The sequence below is a fragment of the Colletotrichum tamarilloi genome (genome assembly GCF_030869305.1).
Source record: "Colletotrichum tamarilloi strain Tom-12 chromosome Unknown Scaffold_2.1, whole genome shotgun sequence".
Lineage (NCBI taxonomy): Eukaryota > Fungi > Ascomycota > Sordariomycetes > Glomerellales > Glomerellaceae > Colletotrichum > Colletotrichum tamarilloi.
In genome coordinates this window covers 290399-315551 of record NW_026849385.1, presented here as the reverse complement: position 1 = coordinate 315551, position 25153 = coordinate 290399, and the positions used below count along the sequence as shown (strand labels likewise).

At 52.5% G+C, this 25153-nt stretch overlaps 7 protein-coding genes across 7 annotated transcripts; 3 read left to right on the top strand and 4 right to left on the bottom strand.

Annotated features, from left to right (window-relative positions):
• Positions 1-1219: 1219 nt before the first annotated feature.
• On the top strand, positions 1220-2260 carry CTAM01_00743 (dihydroorotate dehydrogenase; the record flags this gene model as incomplete). The annotated part of the gene is made up of 1 exon (XM_060516791.1): positions 1220-2260. The coding sequence occupies one exon, from the start codon at positions 1220-1222 to the stop codon at positions 2258-2260; it is 1041 nt and encodes a 346-aa protein (XP_060388253.1).
• A 191-nt stretch (positions 2261-2451) lies between these two features.
• Positions 2452-5449, bottom strand: CTAM01_00742 (fucose permease; the record flags this gene model as incomplete). The annotated part of the gene is made up of 2 exons (XM_060516790.1): positions 2452-5085; positions 5144-5449. 2 exons carry the CDS (start codon positions 5447-5449, stop codon positions 2452-2454), a joined length of 2940 nt encoding a protein of 979 aa, XP_060388252.1.
• Positions 5450-6295: 846 nt separating this feature from the next.
• On the bottom strand, positions 6296-6769 carry CTAM01_00741 (uncharacterized protein; the record flags this gene model as incomplete). Its single annotated transcript, XM_060516789.1, has 1 exon — positions 6296-6769. A coding segment is annotated over one exon (474 nt), but the record flags the coding sequence as incomplete, so codon positions are not given.
• Positions 6770-8749: 1980 nt separating this feature from the next.
• On the bottom strand, positions 8750-8899 carry CTAM01_00740 (uncharacterized protein; the record flags this gene model as incomplete). The annotated part of the gene is made up of 1 exon (XM_060516788.1): positions 8750-8899. One exon carries the CDS (start codon positions 8897-8899, stop codon positions 8750-8752), a length of 150 nt encoding a protein of 49 aa, XP_060388250.1.
• A 5922-nt stretch (positions 8900-14821) lies between these two features.
• Positions 14822-14971, top strand: CTAM01_00739 (uncharacterized protein; the record flags this gene model as incomplete). Its single annotated transcript, XM_060516787.1, has 1 exon — positions 14822-14971. The coding sequence occupies one exon, from the start codon at positions 14822-14824 to the stop codon at positions 14969-14971; it is 150 nt and encodes a 49-aa protein (XP_060388249.1).
• Positions 14972-17071: 2100 nt separating this feature from the next.
• Positions 17072-20069, bottom strand: CTAM01_00738 (fungal specific transcription factor domain-containing protein; the record flags this gene model as incomplete). The annotated part of the gene is made up of 6 exons (XM_060516786.1): positions 17072-18918; positions 18976-19154; positions 19204-19371; positions 19429-19687; positions 19775-19841; positions 19932-20069. 6 exons carry the CDS (start codon positions 20067-20069, stop codon positions 17072-17074), a joined length of 2658 nt encoding a protein of 885 aa, XP_060388248.1.
• Positions 20070-23372: 3303 nt separating this feature from the next.
• CTAM01_00737 (uncharacterized protein) lies at positions 23373-23744 on the top strand (the record flags this gene model as incomplete). Its single annotated transcript, XM_060516785.1, has 2 exons — positions 23373-23575; positions 23639-23744. The coding sequence occupies 2 exons, from the start codon at positions 23373-23375 to the stop codon at positions 23742-23744; spliced, it is 309 nt and encodes a 102-aa protein (XP_060388247.1).
• Between the last annotated feature and the right edge of the window lie 1409 nt (positions 23745-25153).

Sequence of the window (25153 nt, the reverse complement as noted above, 5' to 3'; positions counted from 1 at the left end):
CGGGCGGACCGCCTCGGCGAGGTTGCTCGCAAGAAGTGTGTCCCCAACGATATTGACATTACAGGTAGATATCCAAACAGAGTTCCTTGAGGATATCTTCTACAACTCATGTCAGCATGTAAGTTGTGCGGCTCAGTCAGTGCTTTCGAACCGCTTTCCCTCAAAAGTTTGCGGGAAAACAGATCTTTGTCAGGTTTCTGTCAAGCCGTAGCAGCAGCACGGAACTCGAGGCAGAAAACTTGACTCGAAAACAAAAGAAGAACGAGACAGCAGCCAGGCGGATTCACCTGGTACGGTCGAGGTACATCAGTTTCTACTGCCGTGTAGAGCGCAAACGGACGTCGTGAAAGACCAGACCGGAGCCTTGTACGCCGACTGACGCCCACAACGATGACTGTGGACACGACACCCTTACGGCCCCGTTCCTCATAGCCTTGGACTTTTTTGGAACTTGCAATGAGTGTTGATGTAAATAGGCAGCGTAATATACGACCATGTATTCAACGGACCACGCGTCTGGTGGAAAGCAATCCACACTGTCATTGCTACCCAGACCATGTCCAGGTTCCCATTAACAATGTAAGTTGATCTTACAGCCCCGTCTACGGTCATCACGGTCGGTTATAACATGATTCCCGACTCTCTTGTTAAGCACGAAGCTCTCTGAGCGGCAACCTATATCTACCTACCCATCATTAACCCCTTCTCGTTCATCAGAAATCGCTCTCCAAGCCTAGGCTGCCGAACACTGCCCTTCTTCTCTTTTCAAGTACTCTGAGATACTCTTCTCCAAACAAACTTGGCACTTGGACAAATTACGTCCTACATGCTCACGAACGTCTTTAATAATCCTCTACAAGACATCGAGCGGGGTCCGAGCAACTGTAGTCGGACGACCCGGCCGCCCCGCCCCACCCTCACCCCGCCGCGTCTTCGGACTTGCCCGGAAATCTTATCTTATCACAACCCCGCCCCGCGCCCGACTCCCTCTGCGCGGCGCGATATCTGATCCTCACGACGTCCTTCTCTCACTCTCACTCTCACTCACACCAACTCCCCATACATCTTATAACTTTTCCCACCTAAACCACCAAACCTCCTCCAGTCTCACCAACATCAGCGATTCATACCTCTTCCCAACTCTCCTCTCACACCACAGTCCTCTACCCTCGCCCAAGACACCTATCAACCTCACCATAGCACATCATCAGAACCCAAAATGCAATCCCCCCCTCCCCCAGAACTCAAAATCTCCCCACCGCTCCTAAACTCAGCAAACCCATGGTGCACAACCCTCGACGACCTCCGCCAACTCCACGCGTGCCCCCACACAGGCGCCCTCACGACACGAACCTCCCTCCTCGCAGGCTTCGCCCACAACGACGCAAGCCACCAATACGCCTTCTTCGACCCCTCCACCGCAAAACCCTCCGCGGCGCCAAACTCCTCCACCCCGGAAGCGCCCCGTTCCCAACTTGGTCCCGCGGACGTCGCGTCCCTGAATAACCTGGGCTACTCCCCGTTACCCCTCCAAACCTACCTCGACTTCATCAGCCAACTTCCAGAAGGCCACGGCCACCATGGTCACCACCACCGCAAACTCATCATCATCTCCGTCACAGGCACTCCCTCAGAAATAGCACAATCCTACGCCCTCATAGCCTCCTTCTCCTCCAAAACAACCCACCCGCTCGCAATGGAAATAAACCTCTCCTGCCCCAACATCGCCACCGCCGCCCCGCCAGCCTCGGACCGCGCCCAGCTACTCGCCTACCTCGCGGCACTCCCCCGGGACCCCCTCATCCCCATCGGCCTCAAGACGCCGCCGTACACACACCTGGCGCACTACGCCGAGCTGATCGCCGCGCTGCGCGAGGACTCCACCGTCGTCACCCCGAAAGCTATGCTCAAGGTGCCCTGCAAGATCAGCTTCATCACCGCCGTAAACACGCTCGGCTCGTGTCTCTTGCTCGAGGGCGGCGACCACAACCCGCGACTTCCGGGGTCTGGACTCGGTGGGATGGCGGGGGCGCCTTTGCACCCGCTGGCGCTGGGGAACGTGAAGACCATTGCAGAGTTGGTCGCGCGAGAGCCAGAGTTGTTGCACATCAAGGTCATTGGTGTCGGTGGCGTCTCGGACGCTGATGCATTTAGGCGGATGAAGAGCGTCGGTGCGTATGCTGTTGCCGTCGGGACGGCATTAGGAAGGGAAGGAATAGAAGTCTTTGAAAAGATAGCTGCTGGACTTGAGAAACATTGAGTGCGGCTGTGGACAGCATTCTCCAATGTCATGACGTTCACAATGGCGATATGTAAGTTCGTACAGACGAGCGAGTGGAGTGTTAATCATAACTTTTATTCATTGAACGTCATTATCATTGGGTATATAGCAATTAATATAAAAGGCCCGTAGGCCTGTTGTCGCACAAATAATCAAAACATGTCGCTCGCTCATACTGTCTGAGATTGATGGGTATCGTTGCTCCCCTCAGATCCTTTACTAGAGCCATTCATTTCTTCGGAATGCTCTACTACTGGTGGCGTGACGCTCTCGCCATTGGTCTTCCCAAAGGGAGATATCTTGCTGAAAATACTGCCTCGCTTGCTCTTGGCTGCAATCGTGGAAAGCGTTCGCCTGCGCCTCCTGATCTGGCTATTGATATCGATTTCGTCCTGTCCGGAAACACGCTCCTCGGGGGATATGTAGGAGTGTGCAGGGTCTGTCATCGTCTTGGCGTCGCGCACAAAGGCAAGCCATATGGGGTAGAAGCCCGTAAGGACAAACAGGGCAACGATGATGACGAAAGAAAGTTGCACTGACACGCCGCTGTTGATGACGGCGTAGACGATGTATGGGAAGAATGCTGCGCCAGAGCCACCCATGGTGATGAAGGCGGCAGCACGCTTAGTACGCCTGCCTTGACCGCGAAGGCCGATAGCGAAGATGAGGGGCCAAACAGGTCCTTCGGCGAAGTAGAAGAGTATGACGACAACCATGAGGAGGTTCGGATCCGACGGCTGCAAGACGACTGTGAGAAGGGCGAACAAGGTGGAGAGACCGACGCTGATGGCCAGCCACGTTCTCGGTTTCGGCATGCGCGGATTGCGCACCGAAAGATATGTGAGGTACGCAACAATGAATCGCGAAATGGCGAAGACACTGTGCGCAATAAGATGATAATCTGTAACACCTATTGTGAGCCCTGGAGGCTTGTCACTGTTCTCGCCTGGGTTTGTGTCGGCATTCGTAGCCGCAACACCGCCGTCTTCCTGATTCGGGAGGATGGCTATTGTGAGTGCGCGAAAGAAAATATTGTTGCTCTCTTGGCAAGCGACATAGGTCCACTGACCGAGGACTGCCAGGATCAAACTCCATGTGCGCAATTGCAAACCGCCGATGCTACGCTTCTGAGGATTGACTGGAAGCCGGTCTGCCGATTCTTGCAGCTCGTTATCATTCAGCTCTGGGAGCGGCATGTAGTAGAAGAAGAGGCCTAGGGCGACGCAAAGCAATGTGATGGCGAGGTACGTCCATTGTACGTTCAGCAACGTCACAGAGTCTGAGCCACCCTGGTTGGTGATCTTGGTGAAGAATACTCTTTGGGCCATAAGACCGCTCAGAACGGAGCCCACGCCTTGTACACCTTGAGCGAGAAGTAGTCGTGTCTCTCCGTACTCTGGCGGCCCGCAGAGAATCAAGAATGCGTTGGCTCCTGTCTCGAGGACAGACAAGCCAAAGCCGACCACGAAGTTGCTGAGTAGGAAACCCCCCCAGGACTTGGTAACAGCGGATGGCCAGAAAATGATGGTTCCTACACCGTAGAAGCAAAGCCCGACAATGAAAGTAACCTTGAAGCCACCAACACTCTCCGCGTCGCGTTTATTGTTCTTGCGGTTTCTTCGATGATGTTCGTCTCGCCTAAGAATCCACTCTCCCACCAACAAGGGTCCAAAGAAGTAACCACCGCCAAAGTAGGCGGTTGTGAGGCCTAAAGTTTGAGCAACGGTCATGCCTGACACACCAGAGATGACGTTGTTGAGGGTGTTTAGCAGACCGTAGGAAATGCCCCACATCACAAATAGGATTGTGACCACCAGGCAGTATCGGAGTGATTCTTGAGCGTCACACTTGACCATGCTCTTGGGGCGTTTCATGTTGACGAAGCCAAAGTAAATGGTGTTTTCTCTGCTCGTTGCGATAGAGGCTCGGTTGGCAGCGCCGCCGACCCTGCCCGCCCCAGTGGCCTCATATTCGGCTAACGTCATATCTGGTGTTGTCAAGAACTCGAGTGCTGTCATATCGTTCACATCCGCGTTCGCCGCTGCGCTCATATCCCGACTGGCTCGATGTGTTACGGGGGGCTCTTGGATGTTGACTGAGCCACGGTAATTCGGACTTGTCGGTGATACAAGGCCGTCGCTGCCGGTGCGATTTCTAGGGCTGTCTAAGGCGTCTTTTTCGGTCTGCGTGCTCGATCTCGTTCCATCCGGGTCGATGATCATGGCAGGCAGAATCTTAATAATCAATGGCTTGAGAGTAGGGATACACGCGCAAGCCATTCCCACGTTAACCTCTACGGCAGACCACATAAATGACAGAGACGAGTTCCAAGCAAAGTCGGGTGTGCCGCCAAAGTGAGAACTCGGATCGCTAGACACGCCGCCGGTGGGGACCGAGCTGACGGCTTGTTGTAGGTAGTAGATTCGGACGACGTCCACAATAGTGACGAAGATACCGATAGTGAAGGTGAGTACGAGAATAATCTTTTGCCTCGGTGGCAATCGCATACCCGTGAGAACGGGGATCGGCAAGGCTAGGATAGCTAAATCGGTTACGATGTTGATGGGAGCAGAGCAGATGAATTCCGTCAACAGGGGGATGCATTGTGAAGTGTCCCGCCATATTTCCCATGCGGCCTGAACCGGCCGACATTGGAAGATGTTGATGAGGGTTAATACAGCCCCTGCTAGGTTGACAATGCCCAGAGTCACCCAAGATGCAAATCGAAGCACCTTTTTCGTATTTTTGGAGAGGCGGAGGTAGAAGATCAGAATACTGGTCTTGGTCGCCATCAGGGCGGGATTCTGCAATTGTGTGAGTATTGCACCTAAGCCGGTGTCTCAGCAGAACGGCAGTACTCACATAGAGTATTGAAAAAACATATTCGCACGCTCGTAAAGAATTCCAGTGGCCCGAGGGTATATCGTCGTCGTAGCGACCCAAGCCTTTTCGTGTACCAAAACAAATGGTGAAGGACAATCCAAAGGCAATCATCCAGGCAAAGAACATAATCTTGTCGTCCCAGCTGACATTTCGGACAATCCATCGCCGGCAGAACAGACGGGCAGCAACCATGACACTCGCTAGGACGAATGTTGCGGCTGTCACGGCAAAGACTGCCGGACCGCGATCCGGGACGCTATCATCTGCGGCATCGGCAGATGACATGCTCGGCGAGAAGTGGCGACCAACCTGGGGAGCGCGAGGGAGATTCACCACCACGGAGGTTTGGCAAGGGGTGTAGGGTGGTTAACTAGACACCGATGACAACCATGCCATGACTTTGGGCTCTGACACATGGACGCAGTCGAATGAGTTGGTGTTGGCGCGCAATTCCGCTCGATATCGAAAAACCTCGGATGGATAGGGTCGGTAGTGGTGCGACTGTTCGCGGGGTGAGATCAGAAAAGCGGAGGGGTTCTAAAGCTTTGTTCTGGCGGATTCGAGGCGTTTTTGGAGAAAAAGAATTCGGGGTCGGGGGAATTCGTCAGCGCAGAGTGCAAGTCCTAATGAATCGGGCGGAACCCAAAAGGCTGGAGTAGGAAAGTTATGAGTTTGAGCGTCGGGTAGCAGTCGTCCAATCCTTCTAGCTGCAAGCTTGCGCGAATATCTTCGTAACCGGCAGTTCGAGTGGTGTGTGATGTCCGACAAAGCCGCGGCGCGTAATTGGCAGGCGAGGACGGCGCAGCGTCATACAAGCCGTTGGCGAGGTTAGCGGCAGTGTAGGCGAAGACAGCCGGCAAGGCAAACGTAACGTGGGTTGCTGGCCGTAAGCGAGGGACACAGACAGACAGGGCCAGCAGGAGAAGCTCTGAATGTGTGGCGGGGGGGGAGAAGAAGGGGAGGAAAAGAGAGTCGAGATAGAAAAGTCGAGAATACGGGATGGGATAGTTGGAGCAAAGAACGACAGCTTTCGTCGAGGCGAGATAAACCGTAAGTGATGCTGGGCGCCTCCTCTGCAGGCTAATGCTTGTCTAAGGTGTGGTGTCGGTTCGGTAATGGCTGGTTGGACAGTTAACTTGTGGATGGTTTGCGTTGACGGGGCCGTCGCGTGGGCTGGTGGACTCGTGGTCCTCTTTCAGTTGTCGCGGTTGCGTTCCCACCGCCTACGGCAGCCGTTGCAGAGTTTTCCGATCGAGGACAAAGGCGAGCCGCGATGGAGATTCGTAGTTCTGGCGAAAAGATACTTTGGTAGGTACTATGGGGTCCCTTGGTACAATGGAGCATCTGAGTGGGTGACGATGCGGATTGATGGAGACCAGAGGCAGGGCGGTCGTGGCGGGCTGAGCTCGTGGGAGTGGTAGAGCGAGATTGGTCGTGGGCCCTTTGGAGTCTCCAGTACCGCGGGAATCCACCGTGGCGGTGACTGACAATGGTCACTGGTTGACTGACCGGACTGGTTGGACTGAAGTGATGCGGGATACCTTGGATGACAAGACGTGGAGGACAGGAGGTGGTGACAACCTTCCCGTAGGCTCTGACCGTCTGGATTTGAATTAGGTTCAAAACTACCCGTTGTGTGGTGTGTACTAGCAGGTATGGTTTGATAGGCAAAAGGCAATAATGTGCGTATCGGGTCGGGTCGGTGGTCGATGGACGACGTGAGGGAAGTTGAAAGAGGCGGGAAAATCAAACGGTATGTTGCGGCGGTGGAGCTTCCGCAGGTTCGGCGGTGCGCATTGATGTGTTGGAAGTTTGGAATTCCTGTCAGTCACTCCGTACTGCGTACGTCTGGAAGTACTGCGTAGACTCAGCCGGTCTTTTCTCTTTTTTCCTTCTGCGAACCTTTTGCGAGGGCGGGAGGCAGAAGAGGAGGAGAGACGGAGGAAGCGTTGGGTTCGCGCCAGTCCGTTCAGTGTCAGGTAAGCAGACCTCGGGCGATACTTGGCAGCTGCTTGCTTGGAGTTGCGAGAAGAAAGTACCCACGGCGTATGGAGTACTTTTGGTACATAGGATAAGTAGGTACTTGGCAAAATAATGGAATGCGGCGGGCTTGCAGTAGCGTAGACACTACCCTAGGCCCTCCGTGGCCGGTACGGACTGGCGCAATAATGGGCGGTGGGCGATGACATAGAAACGTCGATCCTCGGCGCCCTGCAAGCCAATCAGCCATTTGGTCATGGCGGGTTTACCCCGGATTCTGGACCTTTTCGGGCCAAGTTGGGCGAGGATTCAATGGATTCCTCCCACCCGGACCCAGGCACACCCAGGACGAGAGATTGTGAGACGAGGAAAAGCTTCTTAGCCTCCTCCATCGCTCTGCTCCATGATCCATCTGCAAGGATACCAAAGGTTGCAGGGACTGTATGTACTGCGAGGAGGGGGAAAAAGGAAAGAGAGCACCTCAAGAGAGTGAGAGGGTAAGAGTGAGCATTGGGCGGCAAGTGGCTTGGGAAAAGGCGGGTTTCCACTTTGTAACGTACCTTATCCGTAAGAAACCTTGGAACGTAAATTGTAAAAGTTATCGCACCATCTGCACTCCATAGTATGGTAGGTACATATTCTACCCAATACCCCAACCGTCAGGCAAGCCGCAAGGTGATGGCATCCGGAGCCGAGAGGGAAGGGAGGGACTCAGGGAGACCTTGAGAATTGGCAACCTTGAAAACGAAAGAAACCAGTCATCCGCTCCACAAGATCAATCCACTCGAGAGAATTACTAAGGATGACTGCCCACAAAACCGGTTGACGACTCGCAGCTCCCCCCCCCCCCCTCCTTTCCCCTCAGTGGCTTCCAGTGTTGAGTGGCCTCCGTTGTGAGACTCCGTACGAGGCAGTGGAAGCCTCCCGCTTTTGGCCCATTGAGGGCGCGAGTCGGAAGTCTTGTCGTCGAGTCCTGGAAAGCAGGATCCGGCTCATTGGGAATGCCAACCTAAAATCAGTCGACGGTTTTGCCACAGTTCACCCCCCCCCCCCTCCTCCTCCTCCGAAATCCCCTGGGAGCCGATGCTGTTCCGCCCATAATACGTCTCGTCGGCTTCTCTGTCTGCCTCGGCGATATCGTGGTGCAATATCGAAGTATTCCGCGGAGAGAAAGGAAAAAAAAACACGCAGGTGTGGATGGCGTCCTAGTAGAGTGGAGAAACGTCACTTTGTTCCGTGTTTCTATTTGCGGCATCAGAGGACGGGACATTGAGAAAGGAAATCAGAAAATTAAAGACCAAGAAAACCCTTCGCCGAAGCAATGCCCGAAGGCCGATGAGTGCCAAGACTTTTTGTCGCCCAGGCGTTCAATGCAAAGCTAACGGCTCACTGCCAGATGCTGTGGCCTGTGGCCTGTGGCGGCAGATGCTTGGCTGATTGCGAAGTGCGGTGGACAAGCTCCTTGACTCCATAGTGCACCCGAAGTCGAATGTGGCCCCCAGCATGGCGCGATAAATGGACCGAAGGACGAGCGGGACTCGTTGGACCTTAAGCTTGCCAAAGCTGGTTGATAACCGATCTGCGGCCTGCCAATATCTGCTTCGCCTAAGCAGCGAATACGGACCCCTTTGTCGATCGGGTGGAGGGATTGGAAAAGAGGAGGTGAAGCCTGAAGCTTGAAGAGAAGCCTGGAGGAATGAGTGGGAGCCAAGGAGCCACAAGAATGCAGGAAAAGGCGCGACGCAGACACGGCATAACTGAAAATCGCGGGCCAGTAAGAAACGGTCGTTTGCAGCCGCCCGTTTGTGACTTTGGTGACAATTGGACGTATCTGAAGCACCGTACGGAGTATTGAGGCACCTACCTAGTGGGAGGCGTAGATGGCTGGAAGGAACAAAGAACGACCTCAGTTTGGGACGGAAGGAAAGACGAACGGGACGCTTGGTGGCGGTGACGGTTTTCTGGAAATTGCGGAGGAACGAACAGACATTCTGGGCAGGCACACGCCTGACTCCAGGTGTTCCTGCCGTATCAACTTGGCTCTGTCTCTCACGTGTATCCGTATTCGTTCCTTCCATTAGCACCTTGGTCTGGTGAGACGGACTTTTGCCATTTTGCCTCCTCGCTTTCGGAACCGTCAATTCACGTACACACTACATCGTGACATACATCACATCTGGCAGGGGACGTGTGGTGTCGATAAAGTTACCGACAACCCGTCACTCTACACGTCGGCCAAGGCAATCAATCGAATGCGATGTCACCTTCAGCCACGATCGGTATTTGAGCTTCCAATGAGAGTGTCCGACCTTGCTCGTCTTTGTTCTGCGCCTTCAACGGCGGCACATGACGTTGCCTCTCGCACAACCCCATGGAGGTGCCCAGCCGCCAACGCAACAATCCTCTTGTACCAAGTAGCTGACCTCCCCGAATCTCGGCAACGGTTTGTCTACATCTCCATCTCTCCACGGTTACGATGTCTACACTATCAGTGCCACTATCCTTCCGTTTCCGGATCACCCTTTGACCAAAACTAGACAATAAACCCGCCCCGTCCTTTCTTTTGGCACCTTTGGCTCTGCAATAAGCTCAAGGTGGCGTCCGTGCCAGAGAACAGACAGCGCCCAAAGACCTTGCGAGCTTCTAAATCATACCTCGGCTGACCTTGCTGCAGTATCACGGCCCTTGCGTTGTACAGTCAATCCAATCATTCTCTACGGAAACGTGTCGTGTACTCACTCAATTATTGTCTGTGAAATTTGAGAGCTTCACCATGTGGCTAAGTCATATGCTTGATTCGTGAACGAATTGCTACTGGGAAGCCAGAATGTACTACCAACCCCCCGGCTCGAGTCAAGAGATCGCCCTCTTTCGAAACTGAACCTCGTCAACATTATGCCCGCACCATGGAGAAACAACGTCATCCGAACCGTTGCGAAAGAACCTTCTTTTGATCTCATTGTATCAATCCCACGTCCGAGCACAATCCCCGATCCTAGACTCCACGGCGGAATGTCCACCCGATCAGCCTACCCTGGGCCAGCAGCAGTCTTGACTCTTGAAAAGTTGAGCCTCAGCAAGCAATCATCGATAACCTCATTGTGCCGTTGTGGCCACGGCCCGCACCAGATTTAGGATCGTCAACTAAAGCCCACCAACTGCAACCCAGAAGTTTCAAGATGATGGCCTTGAGCAAAGTCGAACTGGGACTTTGAGGGACTTTCAGGACAGCTTTTTTTTTTTTTTTTTTTTTTTTGCTGATTGCTGCCCACTGGCTGCTTTGCACCTTGTGACCGCCGTTACTGCAACAAACTGGACTGATGAGAAGGCCAAGCATTTTCTCCGGGCTCTACGAGTCAGTCTCCGTGGAAGCACCCAACCTCGTACGAGTTTGACCCCTCCAAAGACTTCCGATGCCAAGAAAAACTGGCAGCTGTCCATGGAGGAAACGTAATCGGTGCGCTCACTACCGCCGGCAGGCAACCAGCTCAGTGTCTGTGCCATACGAACTCACGGTCAATGTCCGTTTCGCTGCTACTAGCCGGGTTAGAGCAGGGCGAACATACTTCCCAATGGGACCAAGAGAGCCTTTGACGGGGCGATTGAGAGTTCCCGACGATTACAAGCATACCCACACAACATATGCTACGCGCACGTTTCTACAGCAGTTGCATCCCGCAACCTACGATACTGTCTGAAACTTTTGAGCAGCTCAACCGCCTCGCTGCCTCGGTCTGCCTCGACACCAAAACAGCATACAGCACTTATTCGGTCTACCATGCGTTAAAGCTTCCTGGGAGTCTCCATGTAATCATGTTTCCTCTCGGTGCCAAAGTCGATCTTTGTTTAATTTGGCAAAAATAATCCGAGAATGACGAATATGCGCAGCGCAGGCAAACATTGTGTCTTATTTCTCATGGCGGCATGGCACATTACGATTAACACCTTACACATCCACAATAGAACAAGCTATTGCTGTGTATATCAAGCAAAGGTGATCGTGATCATCCGTCTTACGTATAGGGCGGAGTCATTCGTGGGCACCATAAGGACGGACTCATCACAATCACGTATCCAGCCTATCTCAAACAGGACGTCCCTCATATGCTCTCGGACTACCCAGCCACATGTTTTACTGCCATCAAGTCTTGAGCCTCGCAACTGCATCTAGCCGACTTCATCTGACTCGTGATCGCGGCTATTCATCCCTATTCAACCAAACAAGGTTTCGGGAGCCAACCCGCAACTTACAAGCACCCAATGGGCAAGTCTGAGGTGTCAACCCCCGTGAATCGTCGAGTCAGCTTCGATGTTTTGACCTCTGTCTACCGTGTTTCGCTCGCACGCGTGTTATATGTGACTGCGAACACTGTTCGATTGAGAGAGTGGCATATTCAGAGTCAGCTTCAGCCTTACGGTAACTATCGACCTACGAGGTGTCAACTTGTGGCAGCATCGCCCACTAACTTCTCGGAACAGCCTATAGGCAGAAGCTTGTCCTGCCTGAGCTTGCGAGTCAAAGATCTTTTTGTCTTCTGGGTTGGCGGCGACGAATGTTTCTACTATAGGAAAGTCGTGCCGCAAACAGGTTGATGCTCTGTTCGCGTCGTGTCAAGGTAGGGACATGGCGTTTGGAATGGTTACAGTGAGCTGAGAATACGGGCACGTGGCTTCTACAAGACTGCCGGCCGCGAGACCAGGGCGGAGGTATTCACAACGACTTGGCGAAGGGGCTCTACTTTTGATATCTCAGCTTCGTGTGCTCGTGCTAGGTACATATTCTGAGGATGATGTATATGGGCACGCCGAGGGGAAGAACTACCAGTCTCTTTCTCTCTGTCTGCCGTCGCCTTCAAATAAAGTATCTTTATCAGTTGTCTGCCTTGATCAAAAGGTGCGGATCGTAACGCTGCCATCTAACATTTGCTTGGCAGCAGTTTGGCATACCCTCGCTTTCTCATTACCTGTATGATGGCAGACCTTCCTGTTTCCCGTTTCCGAGACACTGATATAGCCATTTTCGGTTACGTGTGATTGACTGTAAACAGGAGTGTGTTGATATTTCTCGACTGAGGCTAGGCTTAAGATGTGGTGCATTAGTTGCCTGTCACCGTATCTAAGTTGAAATGATGTTGGACGATTCTTCCTCGGTCTTGCATATCAAGCAAAAAAGTCTTCCAGTCCCAAGATGTTATCACTTATTACATGACAGAGTTTATTTTCCTAAATAGTTAGCAAAAGTTGTGACGTTTCATTTCGCCGAAAGCTTTGCCATCCAAGACGTCAGGAATGCTTTTAGAAAATGAGGCTGGGCTTGCTGGACAATGTGAGTAGGGCTATTTGGAATGGGAACGTGTGAGTTGGATGCCTTTTGTGAGGTTGTAGGTTCTGAATGTCAGTTATGGTGGATAAATTCAGTATATTCACGCCGTCTTTTCTGATTCTATTTAGTTTGAGACTGACTCACATAGGTCCTGCTAATCTTTGGAGGACAGGAGGTTGATGACAGTTCTCATGTGGAGCAAGCTTGGACAGAGGTGTTCATATCTCCTTCACCTGGTCCAATGCCACGTAGAATTGAGTGTGGATCTCAAGGAGATTGGCACCTTTCTTTCGTCACTAGAGAACTTGATGAATCTCATCCTCGCCACGAATAGGAGAGGCATCGGCTACCTATACCCAGACCGGGTCGAGAGCCGCAATGCCAGTCCAGCCTCCTTATAAGGCTCTGGTGAGATGTCTCTCTTGGATAAGTATATTTTAGCTAGTGAGGTCTAACGTTGTGCTGTTCATATCCCGATGAATGCTCAAGATGGACTTGCTGTTCATCGTTGTGCACTTGAAGCTGGGCCTCGGATACTTGGACTCTCGAGCCACGCCAAGGGGGTAACGCACTGTGCCACTTCAACTCGGTTTGTGCTCTTACCCGGAAGCTCATCTATTCTTCATTATCCAATTGCTAAAGCAAACCGCCCGTGTCTCTATAAGTAGGAATGGCTTCATCGTTAGGTACATGAAAGTAAGTAAGTGACCTTGACCATATTGACCACAGGAAGCCCTCAACCGCGACATACCTGACTGCTCTTGCCTTCCTTGCCGTGTTCGAGAGGCGCGCGCCGTATGAGTCTTCTTGATAGGCAAGCTTAGTGCGGCAGCTCCCTTGCTGCTGAGTCGAGGTAGATTTTGTAGGCCATCAAGTCATGGTTTAAGGCTTGACATGATCTCAGTAGGAGTCAGACTATGAATCCAACAGAAAGATGAATACAATAGCGAGAGTGGACGTACCGGTAGCTAGTGACCTCTGTACGCCACACATTTTCCAAAGCCCTGCCTCCTGATGAACTATGCTCTTCGTTCTCCAAGGACAGTGGATGAGTTGCGTGGATAGACATGAGATACGGGCAGGTATCTGGATGCAGTGCAGAAGAGTCAACGAACGTTCCAATATGCAACGCAAGGCGGCAGTCGACTTATTCACGTTGCTTAGGTATCTTTGTCGTGTGTGCTACCTAAGTTGCTGCTCTCCGAAACACTTGCTGGAATCTTTGATGTCGTACAATCAAGACTTACCGAACTAGCTCAACTGGCTAACATCACATTCGCCGGAATGTGATAGGGTCTAAAACCGATTCAGTTCTGCTCTTGAGTGTCTGACTTCTATTCTCACTCCCGGTTTTGTCAATGCAAAGCTGGAAGCCTCCATGGTACAAGTGTCACTTCTGCAATTTCAGCATACTAGACGCAGCCTAGCGGAAAGTGGTACAATCATCTCTTCACAGTACGATTGAAATTACGGGATACCGCAGCGTGACTCATCAAGCAGCAAGTACCTTTCAGTTGACTTTGCAACTAGAGGGGCCTCCCGCAACCGATCTATACTACCTGTCTAAACTACCTTATATAACCTCATTCACGACGAAAGTGCACAACTGTGCCACAATAAAGCCCATGCTTGGTCTCTTGTAACCAATCTTCAACGTCCTAAGGTTTAAATCAAATCCAAGCGATTGGCCCATCTAACTTGAGAAGAGCAGTGTGCCTGAGTAAGGAAAATTTTCCAGCTGCGTCTCAAGAACGCTGCGCAAATCTGCGGGGAGACCAAAGTATTCAAGTCGAGTTGTCAACAGACTCTCACTTATATGACCATGCTCCTCCATCAACTGAGCAACTCTGGGAGCTTGTTCAGTTGAGAGATGCAGAAGAGGGCGAAATTTCCCTCTTCCGGGAAACCACGGCTCTTGACTCTCCAATATGGTCGTGGTTCTCTCTTCTATAGGACCGAATCAAGGAACGACCATTGGCTATGAATCCTCCTGTCTCTTACCAGAGATACGAGAGCCATTCTGACATCGCGTATCAGCGGCATAACGTTCAAGCAGTCTTCTATAGGATCTCTAGAGTACGTCAAGCTGTCAAGTCTCGGACAATTTACTGGAATTTTGAACCAGGGCCTAGAACACTCTAGGTACGGTCACCAACTATAGTATCTGCCACACCAAGCAACGAACTCTCAACCAATTAGTGCTATCACATCACGACAGACACCTCGTCGCCACCTAATCTCCCAATCAACCTCACCCAAATCCATATTATTCCCCTTCCGACTGTAGCTTTCCCCCGCAAACCCCACAATGTAGCATCACGTCGTACAACCTTCAATCCCGGGCATTCCAAAGGATGAACAACCTCCGGAACCAACATCCTCAAGCCCTTCTCAGTAAAAGGGGTCGCCTTACCCATCATGCGCGAGGCGCGCTGCCGATCATGCGGGTGATACCTCCCGCCCAACCTCCGAAGGTTGCTCAACCCACGGAAAACCAACATTAACCACACTACGACCACCAGCCGTCAGCGATGTGCTTTTCCACCCTTCCGATTCCATATTTCTTCGGTACGCTGGCTGGCCCTCGCTAAGCAACACACCTGCGACCTTAATGCTTCATCCTATCGATCCTTCTATAAGACGATCATCATATCAAAGCACCCTTCAAATGCCTCCTCACCCTCTCAGCTGAACAAACATCCCAGTCACGAGCGCTAAACCCAACAGAGAACGAAGCCGTCTTAGAACCATTGTTTTCTTCTTCTATTTCTCTTCCCCGCATTATTATCTTGCAGCTTTCCCCCTCGTTCTCGCTTTAGCACGAATACTACCTCGCCTGGCCCAACGGCACCTCTTGCTGACCTCACCTGAGAAGCCCCAGATCCCTGATCACTGCCAATCCCACCTCGTTCTCAAATGTAGGTACGGAGTATCCGCACTCCCGGTCACGTCCGGGTGGTCCTTAACCCCAACCTCAATACCACCTCATTACCAAACCCCATAACATCCATAAAAAAAAGCCGTGTTATATCCCCCCCTTCCCTTCTCCGCTCTCGTCACCGCCGCCGCCGCTGCCGCTGTCGCTTCTTCCCTTCCTTCCACTTTGAGGGCCTCAGATGCGACGGCCCGGTGCTCCGTGACCAGAAGAGAAAGACGGACAGAAAATCACACAGAAGGGCCCCAATTATGTCTCATTCGTTGTGCCAATTTGCCCTGCCATCCCCTTCCTTCCATCCAACTCAATCGAGGAGCCATGTAACCACGGAGCCGCATGCACCGTCCCTACACACCCTCTTCTTCCCCAACGCAAAAAGGGAAAGAAAAAACCCTGATCTGCAAATGAAGGCACAGACTGTGCCATTCATCCTTCTTTCTCTCGAAACACGTTCCGTCCCGCCTGCCAAATACCGAGGCTGGCTTGGGCTTGGCTGTGGCTTGTTTACAACAAGGCAACAAGCATCGAAAGCTCTCGCCGATCTGACCCGTTACATAAGAGTACATCCTCTCACCTAGCACTGACGGCACGAGACCACACCTCCTCGGCTTCCCCTCAATTTCCCCTCATTCCTTTTCGTTCTTCCCCGCCATGCGCCACATTTACTGGGAAGGATGGGGTTAGCGACGCACCTCGGTGTTGGCGACCGAGGCTCAACTAGAATCTATACCACGCGGCACAGCCCTTTCCCCGGACTAGCCCCAAGATCCCAAGCCTTAGTTTCTCAGATCAGGGACAGGACCGTTGCTTCCTGTGCAGTGAACAACTGCCAAGATACAAGCAACAGTCAGCATGTCTTTCTGTAGATACTGCTTCTCAAGTTAGCGAAGGTAGCTAGTCACGCATAATCCCTTGGCGATGTTCATCTCCATGCGTGAACCAACATCCGTAATCTTGGCAACGTAGATGCCGTAGAAAAGATATCTCGGGGAATAGTGCCATACTTGCGGTAACGGTGGTTCGGGAACTCAGGTGTCCGATCGGATCATACCGATGCGTTCAAACGGCGTAGAACGGCGCCATGTCGGTATTTGATTCCTCAGGGTGTACGGCAAATAAATGATGTCAAACGTTGGATAGTCCATGTCGGAAGTTGTGATAATTTTGATAAATTTTCTTTGAATTGTTTTGTGACAAGCTCTGATAAGCGTATACTTGGACGAGTCTCGAACTCTAAAAGGCTCAAAACGCCTAAGCGGGCCACAACAGGGCCTTTGAGTTGCCAACAAGAATGGCAAACCCTCTCCTCCTCTTAGAAACAGCAGACTCTCTCTTTCAGTAGAGAATCTCTTAGCCAGAAAGGCATCGGACTCTGCGTGCCTATTATTCATCTTACACGTCCCCCGAGTAAACAACTGATCCAAACTCCCACGCATGCTAGATCATTCCTTCGTCAAGAGCTCCCCCAGAAGTGCCGTTTCCATCCTCATGAGCCTTTTGTTTTTTGTTTCCAAATCTCTAAAATGATGACCTTTGCCCCTGAATGTTGACCCCAATGTCCAAAAGAAAATTCGCGTTCAAATGAGGAGATATCGTAGTGCGGGACGAATGACCGCGGCCATTGACTGAGAAGTCGGAACCACATGAAACCATTGAATCGTACAAAATCCTAGTGCGACGCTCCAGTACCACCGAAAAAGAAGTCAAGCTCACTGCCTGGGCCCCGAGCGAATTGGTGCTCATTCTCCGCAAGTTGCTCCAGGAGGCTCAAGAATGGGTCCTTCTCCTCACCTGGGCCGGTGCCAGTGCTTCCGTTGTTGCTCTTGTTTCCAGGACTGGGCGCGGCGACACCGGATACCTTGTTTCCACCTTCGTCCCCATGCCACGCGGCTGGACTACCAAATGCGTTTGTAGGCAGCCCACCGAACATGGGGTCATTGTAGTTGCCCCCTACCTCATTGTTTCCACTTGCCCCCGGTGTGGCAAAGCTGAACTGTGGAGAGAAGGAGTTTGAAGAGAGCGACGGCATGGTGGCTTGCTGGTGGCTCTGAGGTCCAAGAGAAAAGCCTGCCGCCGCCGCTGCCGCCACGGCCGCGTTGTTGGCCGCAGTTTCGTCGTATTGTCCGTGTGAGGCAGACATTGGAGGGTGCTCCATGGTCTCGGGATGAGGAGGCAGAGATGTGGGCGTCGCCAGCATTCCCGGTGACGGATGAGATGCCATAGTGGGGGTTGGGTGTGAAAAGGAGTGGCGGACATGAGAAGGCGTTGGTAGACCATGAGGGCGCGCCATATGACTCGTGCTGAGCGGTGAGAGGACTTTGGCATCTGGACGCTTCCGTCCAGATGGGGCTGTGTTCTTGCGCTTGAGACTCGGTCGCTCAGGCTCGTTTATGCTATTGGCACGAGGCGCGTAAAGATCGTGACCCGTGTAGGTGTCTGTGGTGAAGTCGACAATCACATCAGAAAGGCTCAAATTTGCCGCGTCAAAGTTGAAGGTCTGGCCGCCGGGCCCGCCAATATTGGAGTAGCGATCGAAAAAGTCCTCGAGGTGGAATGCCGGAGAATATCGCATCGGATTGTTTGCAAGGCTTTTGACAAGTTCGGAATGAGCATTGTAAATTCCTTGCAGTGTTTCCCTTTGATGCTGGACACTTGCCCAAGCGTATCGGAGCTCGCTCAGTTGCTGCATCTCCCTGGACAGAAAGTCTGCTGACATGCTGAACACAGTCGAGTCACCATTGCCATTCTTGTTGTAGTGAGCGCCGTGGATGTGAACTGTGCCAGCGGTGCATATGCAATAGCCAACGAAAGCCGGCCATTCGATTGTGCCGGTCTGCTTTCCAAGTTCGACAAGTTCAGATATTGCGTTCGCGTGCAGAAAACACATGTTTGTTGCTTCAATTTGCCAAGATTGGTGCTGACCGGTTCCTGCGAGCTCGGCGAGGTCGATGGGGAGAAACGGCCTGTAGATGAGGCAGTGAATGAGGTGATAGATGAGCTTGCTTAAAACCAGAATCGTCGAATCGGGTTGACCGAACAGCGTGTCGAGGCTTGAGAAAACGTCTTCGGTGCCGGAAGCCCACATGTCCAAATCTTGACGAATCTTTGACAGATTTGAAAGTGAGTGCCACGGAAAATGAGAGTCACCCTTGACACCTCCAGCAGCCAGGTAGCGATTTGTTATACCAAGAATCCGGCTGATGTCGATGAGCATCCCCGTGCTACCTTGAGACTTCTTCCCGCTTCCCTGAAGAAACTGCAGATTGGACCCAGACTGAAAAAATTCGCCGTCGATCGGGGGTACCGAAGGGTTTGGTGACCAACACGGAAGCCGGAGAAGGATGGTCTTGTCGCCGATGAGAGATGGACGCTTGGAGCCGCAAGCCAGGAAACGATCGAGCAAGTAACAAGTCCAGAAAAGTCTCCTCCTCATTTCTCGTTCGACTGGCGTTACGCGTGCATTATTGTCCATCTCGCGATGAGTTTCGAGAGCCATTGCCATTCCAACTGCATTTGCTGGACATCATGTTAGCATTTCAATATATAGTGTGGCACCTAATTCCCTTAACTTACTCATCAGCATATACGCCTTCTTGCCTTTCCCTGCTGCGGTGAAGGCAATGACCAGCAGGAGTAGGGCCTGCAGCGCGTCAACCGAAGGCTCATCGGTATCGATCTCTGTTCTGGCACGCGAAGCGAAGTCTTCACTCAGATGTACAGCTGACTGGTATCCACTAGGATGTGGTGTGTATCTATTGATCCGGTCAGCAACTTCAGTGAGCTGGCGATGCTCACACCCACCTTGCAGCAACGGCGTAGATCCCGTGAACTAAGTAATTCGGTAATTGGTTTAGCTGAAGTCGTTGCCGGACAGATGATTCGTCTAAGATGTGATAGGGCTTGGAGTGAAACCGCGAGAAGTAGGTGTCTAGCAACGCGTCGGGTTGGACGGTAGGTGGCGAAGGCTCACTGGCAAAGTCAGTCAATCTATTCACCAGAAATTCCTGCTCAAGCATCATGGCCTACCTTGCCGGGGCTGGCGAGTAAACAGCAGACTCGTCAGCGTCTACTTTGGTGTCCAATGCTATACGCTTGGGATTTGGGTCATCGTCGGGAATGTCGTCTGCTCGTGAGGTTTCTTCATCCTTGATTCCGGCGGTAGTCGGCGTGGTCGGGGTCTGCTCTCCAGCATTCTTCTCTTTTAATTTTGCCTCCAGCCCATCGACCCTCTTCAACAGTGCTTCCAACACATCCGTCTTTGGCCCACGCTTTTTGGGTACGGCATCTAAAAGCAAGCGTAAAACACATCAGCCTCCTAAAACCTTCCCCAGTTTCATCTTTTTATCTATAAGCATGTAAAAGATTGGCTCACCGTATACGCAAGGGCACTGGAAAACTTGACAGGCCTCACAGGATGGGCGTAGCCGGTTGCACTTGATCTATTGGTTATGTTGAGTTAGATAATGGCTCTATGGTCTTAGGAAAGACTTTGCTCTGGGCGAGGCTGAGAGGCCATCATGCTGTCTCACCTTGCGCTTGCGGCATGATTTGCAGTTCATAGACTCCCGAGGCTCATTGCTCAGTCGCCGAGTCGGTAGGCGCTCAATACCGACTTGAGGACGGGACATGGCCACAGGGTGAATACCGGGAGGGGGAAGTCCGTTCATTGATTCGTATACAGACATCGACATCATCCAAAAGATTGGGTCGGTAGTTGTAAAAAGTAATCTATGGTCGTCGAATGGTTCGGAGCGGCGCCGGTAGATGTGGGGTGAATGAGATTCAGCTGTTTTCAGCAAGCCGAATAGCTAGCGTAGGCCGGTTGGAGGGCAAAGCTGTTGTTGATCAGGTCATATCGAGGTGGCTTTAGAAGGGCCTGGCAGTCGTCTAGCTGGGCTGTCGGGAAGCAAATGAGCTGAGTTGAGAGGCTCACGATGAAGTGCAGAAGCACAGAGACCAGACAAGAGGCCGAGCTAACGGGACAGGGTCGGGGACTGGTGAAGTTATGAAGTAAAGAAAGGCAAAGAGGTTGCCAGGCCGGGCCTAGTAGGTAAAATGATGACTGTCTTTCCCCCCAACAGTCGTCTAGGAGGGAGTAGACATGTGGAGGTGGCTAGTGCAGCCGACTAGGGTGTGTTCGTCTCTCGTTATTCTTGCGTGGAAAACAGTTCGGATGCATCAAGCACAAGCAGCAGGGGATCAAAAAGGAACGGTTACAGAACCAGGGGGAGGAGATTGACAAGGAGCTCAAGTCCAATCAAGGCAGAGGAGAAGGGGATGTTGCACGAAGGGGGCAGAAAAAAAGAGAAGAAGGCGAGCCGGGGTGGTAGTAGTGGACACTGGGCTCTAGAGAGATTCGAGGATGTCTGCTGTCCGGGCTTGGATCACCTCGCAAAGTCTGGCAGAGAGAACACCTTAGGTATAGTGTGGATGTGTGAGCGCGTGAGGAGAGGGATACGTAGTGTATCCGTACGGATAGATTGGCAGTTGGCAGGTAGTAGCTTGGGGAAGAGGAGGAGAAGTAGGCCCAAAGCAAGGACCGAGGGAAGAACGAAGGTGCCGCGGAGAGAGAGGCACAGAGGGAGAGGAGAGACTACCTAGAGGCACCACGGAGTGAGACTGCAAGAGGAGGCACTCGGAGCAAGTCTGAAGAGGGGGCACGATGTTGGGGAAAGATGGGGCAAGGCAGGTTGCTGCTTCGGTAGCGTGGAGGCCGGGGTAGGGGCGGTTTGATCACAGAGGCTTGTCTTGTTCTGTCCAAGGCCTCGATGCGACTGGGGAGCCGGGCTGGTGCTGGCAGACTGGGATGACGCCCGCCGTCCCTTGTCTCGTTTTCCTTCTTTTCCTTCGCTGTGCCCCGGACGAGAGACCCAGTCATCAAAAGACGGGTATCCGCTCTGTAATTCGCAAAGCGGCACTGCGAATGGCCATCCCGGAGTACCTGGCCCGGTACTTTCATCCAGGCCTTCTATGGTGTGCGGTGTATCCGTACAGGCGAAGTACATGGTGAGAATTGCTCAGATGTCTTCCCAGCCGATGGGTAGCTATTGATGTCTAATGATACTTCATCTTCTCCCTCCCTCCCCCGTCGTCTGTCGTGTGGTGACTTCTTCGACGTCCGGCGTACATGGCCCGATACCGAATCACACAATGAATTCAGGCGGCATTGTTACGGTAGAGAAAGCTGCCGTGATAGTGTTGAGAGTGCGCAATGAGTCGAGGCGAGAAAATGTAGAGGAATGTCCAGAGCAATTTTCAAAAGACCCTGGGTAGAGTTAATGAACGACTCGTGGCGAAAGGCAAAAAAAAAAAAAAACCAGAGCCGGACAGGGACAAGGCAGATGCAGGCCGCCGCTGCCTTCAACCTTCTTTCTGTACATAAAACAAGTCTCATCATGCCGTGCCGTGTCGTGATACATCAATTTCAACAACACACGCCGATTAGCTCTGCTTCGTCTGTATAATCCGTGATAGTCTGTCAGCGCTGACTGGTCAGACGAACTATGGACATTGGACAGGAACCTGCGAGGCGCCCGAGCGACCTCCCCCTTCGAGACGGGCTGCTGCAGAGTCGCGTGGCTAACAAACTGTGATGTACCTGCTTTGTGGCGCTGCCGTTGTTTCTTCTCCTCTCACACGACCCGGGGATACCTACATGCCTACATATATGATGGGGGAGGAAGATGAGCATGGGAGACGAGGATGGTACTCGATGGATGGCTGGCAAGGGTTGGAGCTGGATGGGATGTGTGGGGTTTTTTGGAGATGAAAAAGAAGTGAGCTTGTGAGCAGGTGCAGCGCGTGCCGTCACTGCAGCGCACAGCTGTAGCGCGCTCTAAAATGAGGAGGGGGATGCAAGATGGACAGGTCGCCTCGCTCAGATGGACCCAGATGGGAGACGTACAGCAGGATACCGCTTTCTGTCGGTAGGGATCAGATGTCAGACAATCAGACAATTCGGAAAGTGCCTGAGGGCAGGACATGTACTCTGTCTTTGGTTGGTTGTCGTCAAAGTCGGTCATGGAATTGTGCGCCTGAGAGTCAAGATGAAAGAGGGAGCCGCTCTACCGCACAACACGGCAACGTTCGTTTACCGGACAGGAAATAGAGCGAGAGACAGCCGGTATTTCCGGTTCGTTATCTGTGGTGGGTGTGAATCGTCCGAACCACCTCGGTGCAGCAAGACGAACGATTGTATTCGTAGGTCAAGACGACTTGGAAGTTTGCGGCCATGGCATATGCCAAGCCCAAAGAAAAGCAAAACAGAACATGGGAGGAACCACGGGACCTAGTGATGTAAGATGGCATCTGTGATGCAACAACCGAGTTTGGCGATGGTGGACCGTGTTGTCTCTGGTTTTGAAAAGATGCTGTACGCCAGCGTGCCTCGAGAAGGACGTCTCGGATTTCAGAGTGGAGGTATAAAGAAAAAATTGGCCTTGAACCGGCAATGTAACCGTACACATCTTCCGCACCTGGGTCAATCAGTCCGTCACATTTGCGGTTTGGCCCTCAGAAAACTGATAAATGAGGTTGAAACTGCGCTGTCTTGTTGCCGTGGCCGTTGCCTGCCGCACCACGTACATACCCCCTTACAATAGAGAGCGGCTGGCATCATGCAAGATGAGAGTCGGATCACAGACATGCTCGAGCAGTTAATATATGGTGAACGACAAGCTCGATAATCCCGAGTCAACGGCTGGCCGCAGCACCTGCCCGAGAAGCACTCTTGTACCCAACTAGCCGTGTTGATATTGCCAACTCGTTGCTTTACGCAAGCTGCTTCCCTGATCGAATCTTTCTACGTACCAAAGATGATGGAGGCGGTTCCCGTACAGGAACTAGGGACTGGTGTAGTAAAGAGAAGCAAGGCCCTCATCGACCTTGAGCATTGAATATGACAGCAGGGTGGAGATGGGTTCGTGACCCTACACAGTCCGTTGATGTCAACTTCAAGTCTCAACTGGCCCATGCATGTTGGACGCAAAGTCCCGGCGACCCTCGCCAGAGGTTACCGACACACTGACCTGGGCAGAACCCGACCCGTCCCTGTCCTGTACAGTCACATCCTCGGCGGGACTGGTCAGCCCCAGGTCACCCCTCCTTTCCCGCAACTGGACAGACCCGAGGTGATCAAGGGACTCTGGGTGGTTCCGCAGTCCTGCCATACACAGTATTCCCCATAGGCCTCATCCAGACGTAGGTATGCCAATCACACTAACTAACAACAATTCAGAATTTGCCCGATATTTGCTGACCGGTACGGAGCCCAATGCTCTCACTCTCTCCATGGCCTCAACAATGGCATCATAGACATGCCCTGGTCCCAGACTTTTGAATGAGAGCGGGTGCTGGCCTCTCTGGCTAGGAGTCTGGTCACTGAGAGCACCTTGCCTTGCCTTACATGGCATACAGCGCGTAGTAACTCTCCACCGCGGCCGACAAACCCTAAGGCACGCAACACCCGTTCCGCCCGAAGTGCAACAAGGACATGACTCTGCAACTCACCACAAACTCGTAAAGATGGGTCGTTTCTCGAAAACGTCTATCCACACCTCATTCATTAACCTTTTTGTCCCTCATGCCTTGAGTAGCAGCCGAGCAATCTAACCTCTGTCCATCATAGCTGTAACCCTCTGTCACAGTCCTGAGTAGGTATGCCCGGTGGGCAGCGGCGTCTCACGAATTAATCAACACGTGGGCGCCAGATTCCAGTCTTGGACTCTTGACAACCATGCCCTCGATCATCTAGACTCGCCGCTGGCAGGGGGCGTTCTCGGCCTCATTCATCACGACAGCTAGAATTGTCTTGGTTTAATCCACCATAATCCAGTTTCAACCCATATAAAAGTCTGATCTGGGTCCTATTAAGCTAGAATGCCATGAGCTTCGCTGTCGACCTTCCGCAAACATCTGATACCCTTCCCAGTTGGAATGGGACCCAAGAGCCCCCCTGTACTGCTACCACTGCCCACCACGTCCCCTTCCAAAGTCCAAGGGGACGTGCGAAAGCCATGCACTGACGCAGTAAAAGCCCGGTTGATGGGCGTCTCATCGACCCAGGCGGCACCTGGTGAGGCCGGTACTTGATCCAAATTACATACATGGCCCATGCATGCATTTCCCCGGAGCAGGTATCTATCGGTGCCTTTTCAAGTACCGGACGGATACGGTATCACATCTACAAAAGAAACGACGAGTGGAAGACAAGGCCAACCGTTCTCCAAGAAGCTGAGACGGGGCTTGTTTGGATCGACGGCCACTGTATCTTAAGACGAACATGAGCGTTCAAGCAACAAGGTGCCTGGCAATGCATTCTCGTCATGTCCCGATAGCCTGTAGGCCTGTAGGTATGTAGATCAGATCGGCGACTTGTTGGATGGGTGAACATTGCCAATGCCAGGGCCTTTCTAAAGCCCGGATCCCCGACTTGCCGTTGCCAACCGGCTTCACTTCTGCCTTGTCCATTGAAGGACAGAAGCACTTAGTCCCGGCAGACCGCCCCGTGAGGTCCTGGCTTTGTAGTTTGTTATACGAAAAAGCGGATATTCAACAACCCTCTCGCACGGGCGGAAAAGGGACACGGGAAAGTGATGGACTCCCCTGTCCTGGGTAATCACACCTGGTGCCAGACCACTGTGTCGGACCCCGTTGGTCAAGCCGGCACTCACCGGACCGCCAAGATCGGGCCATCTAATCAATCCAGCCGTAGGGGTGTCCTTGGCGCAGCCTTGTCGAGCCTGCAACATGT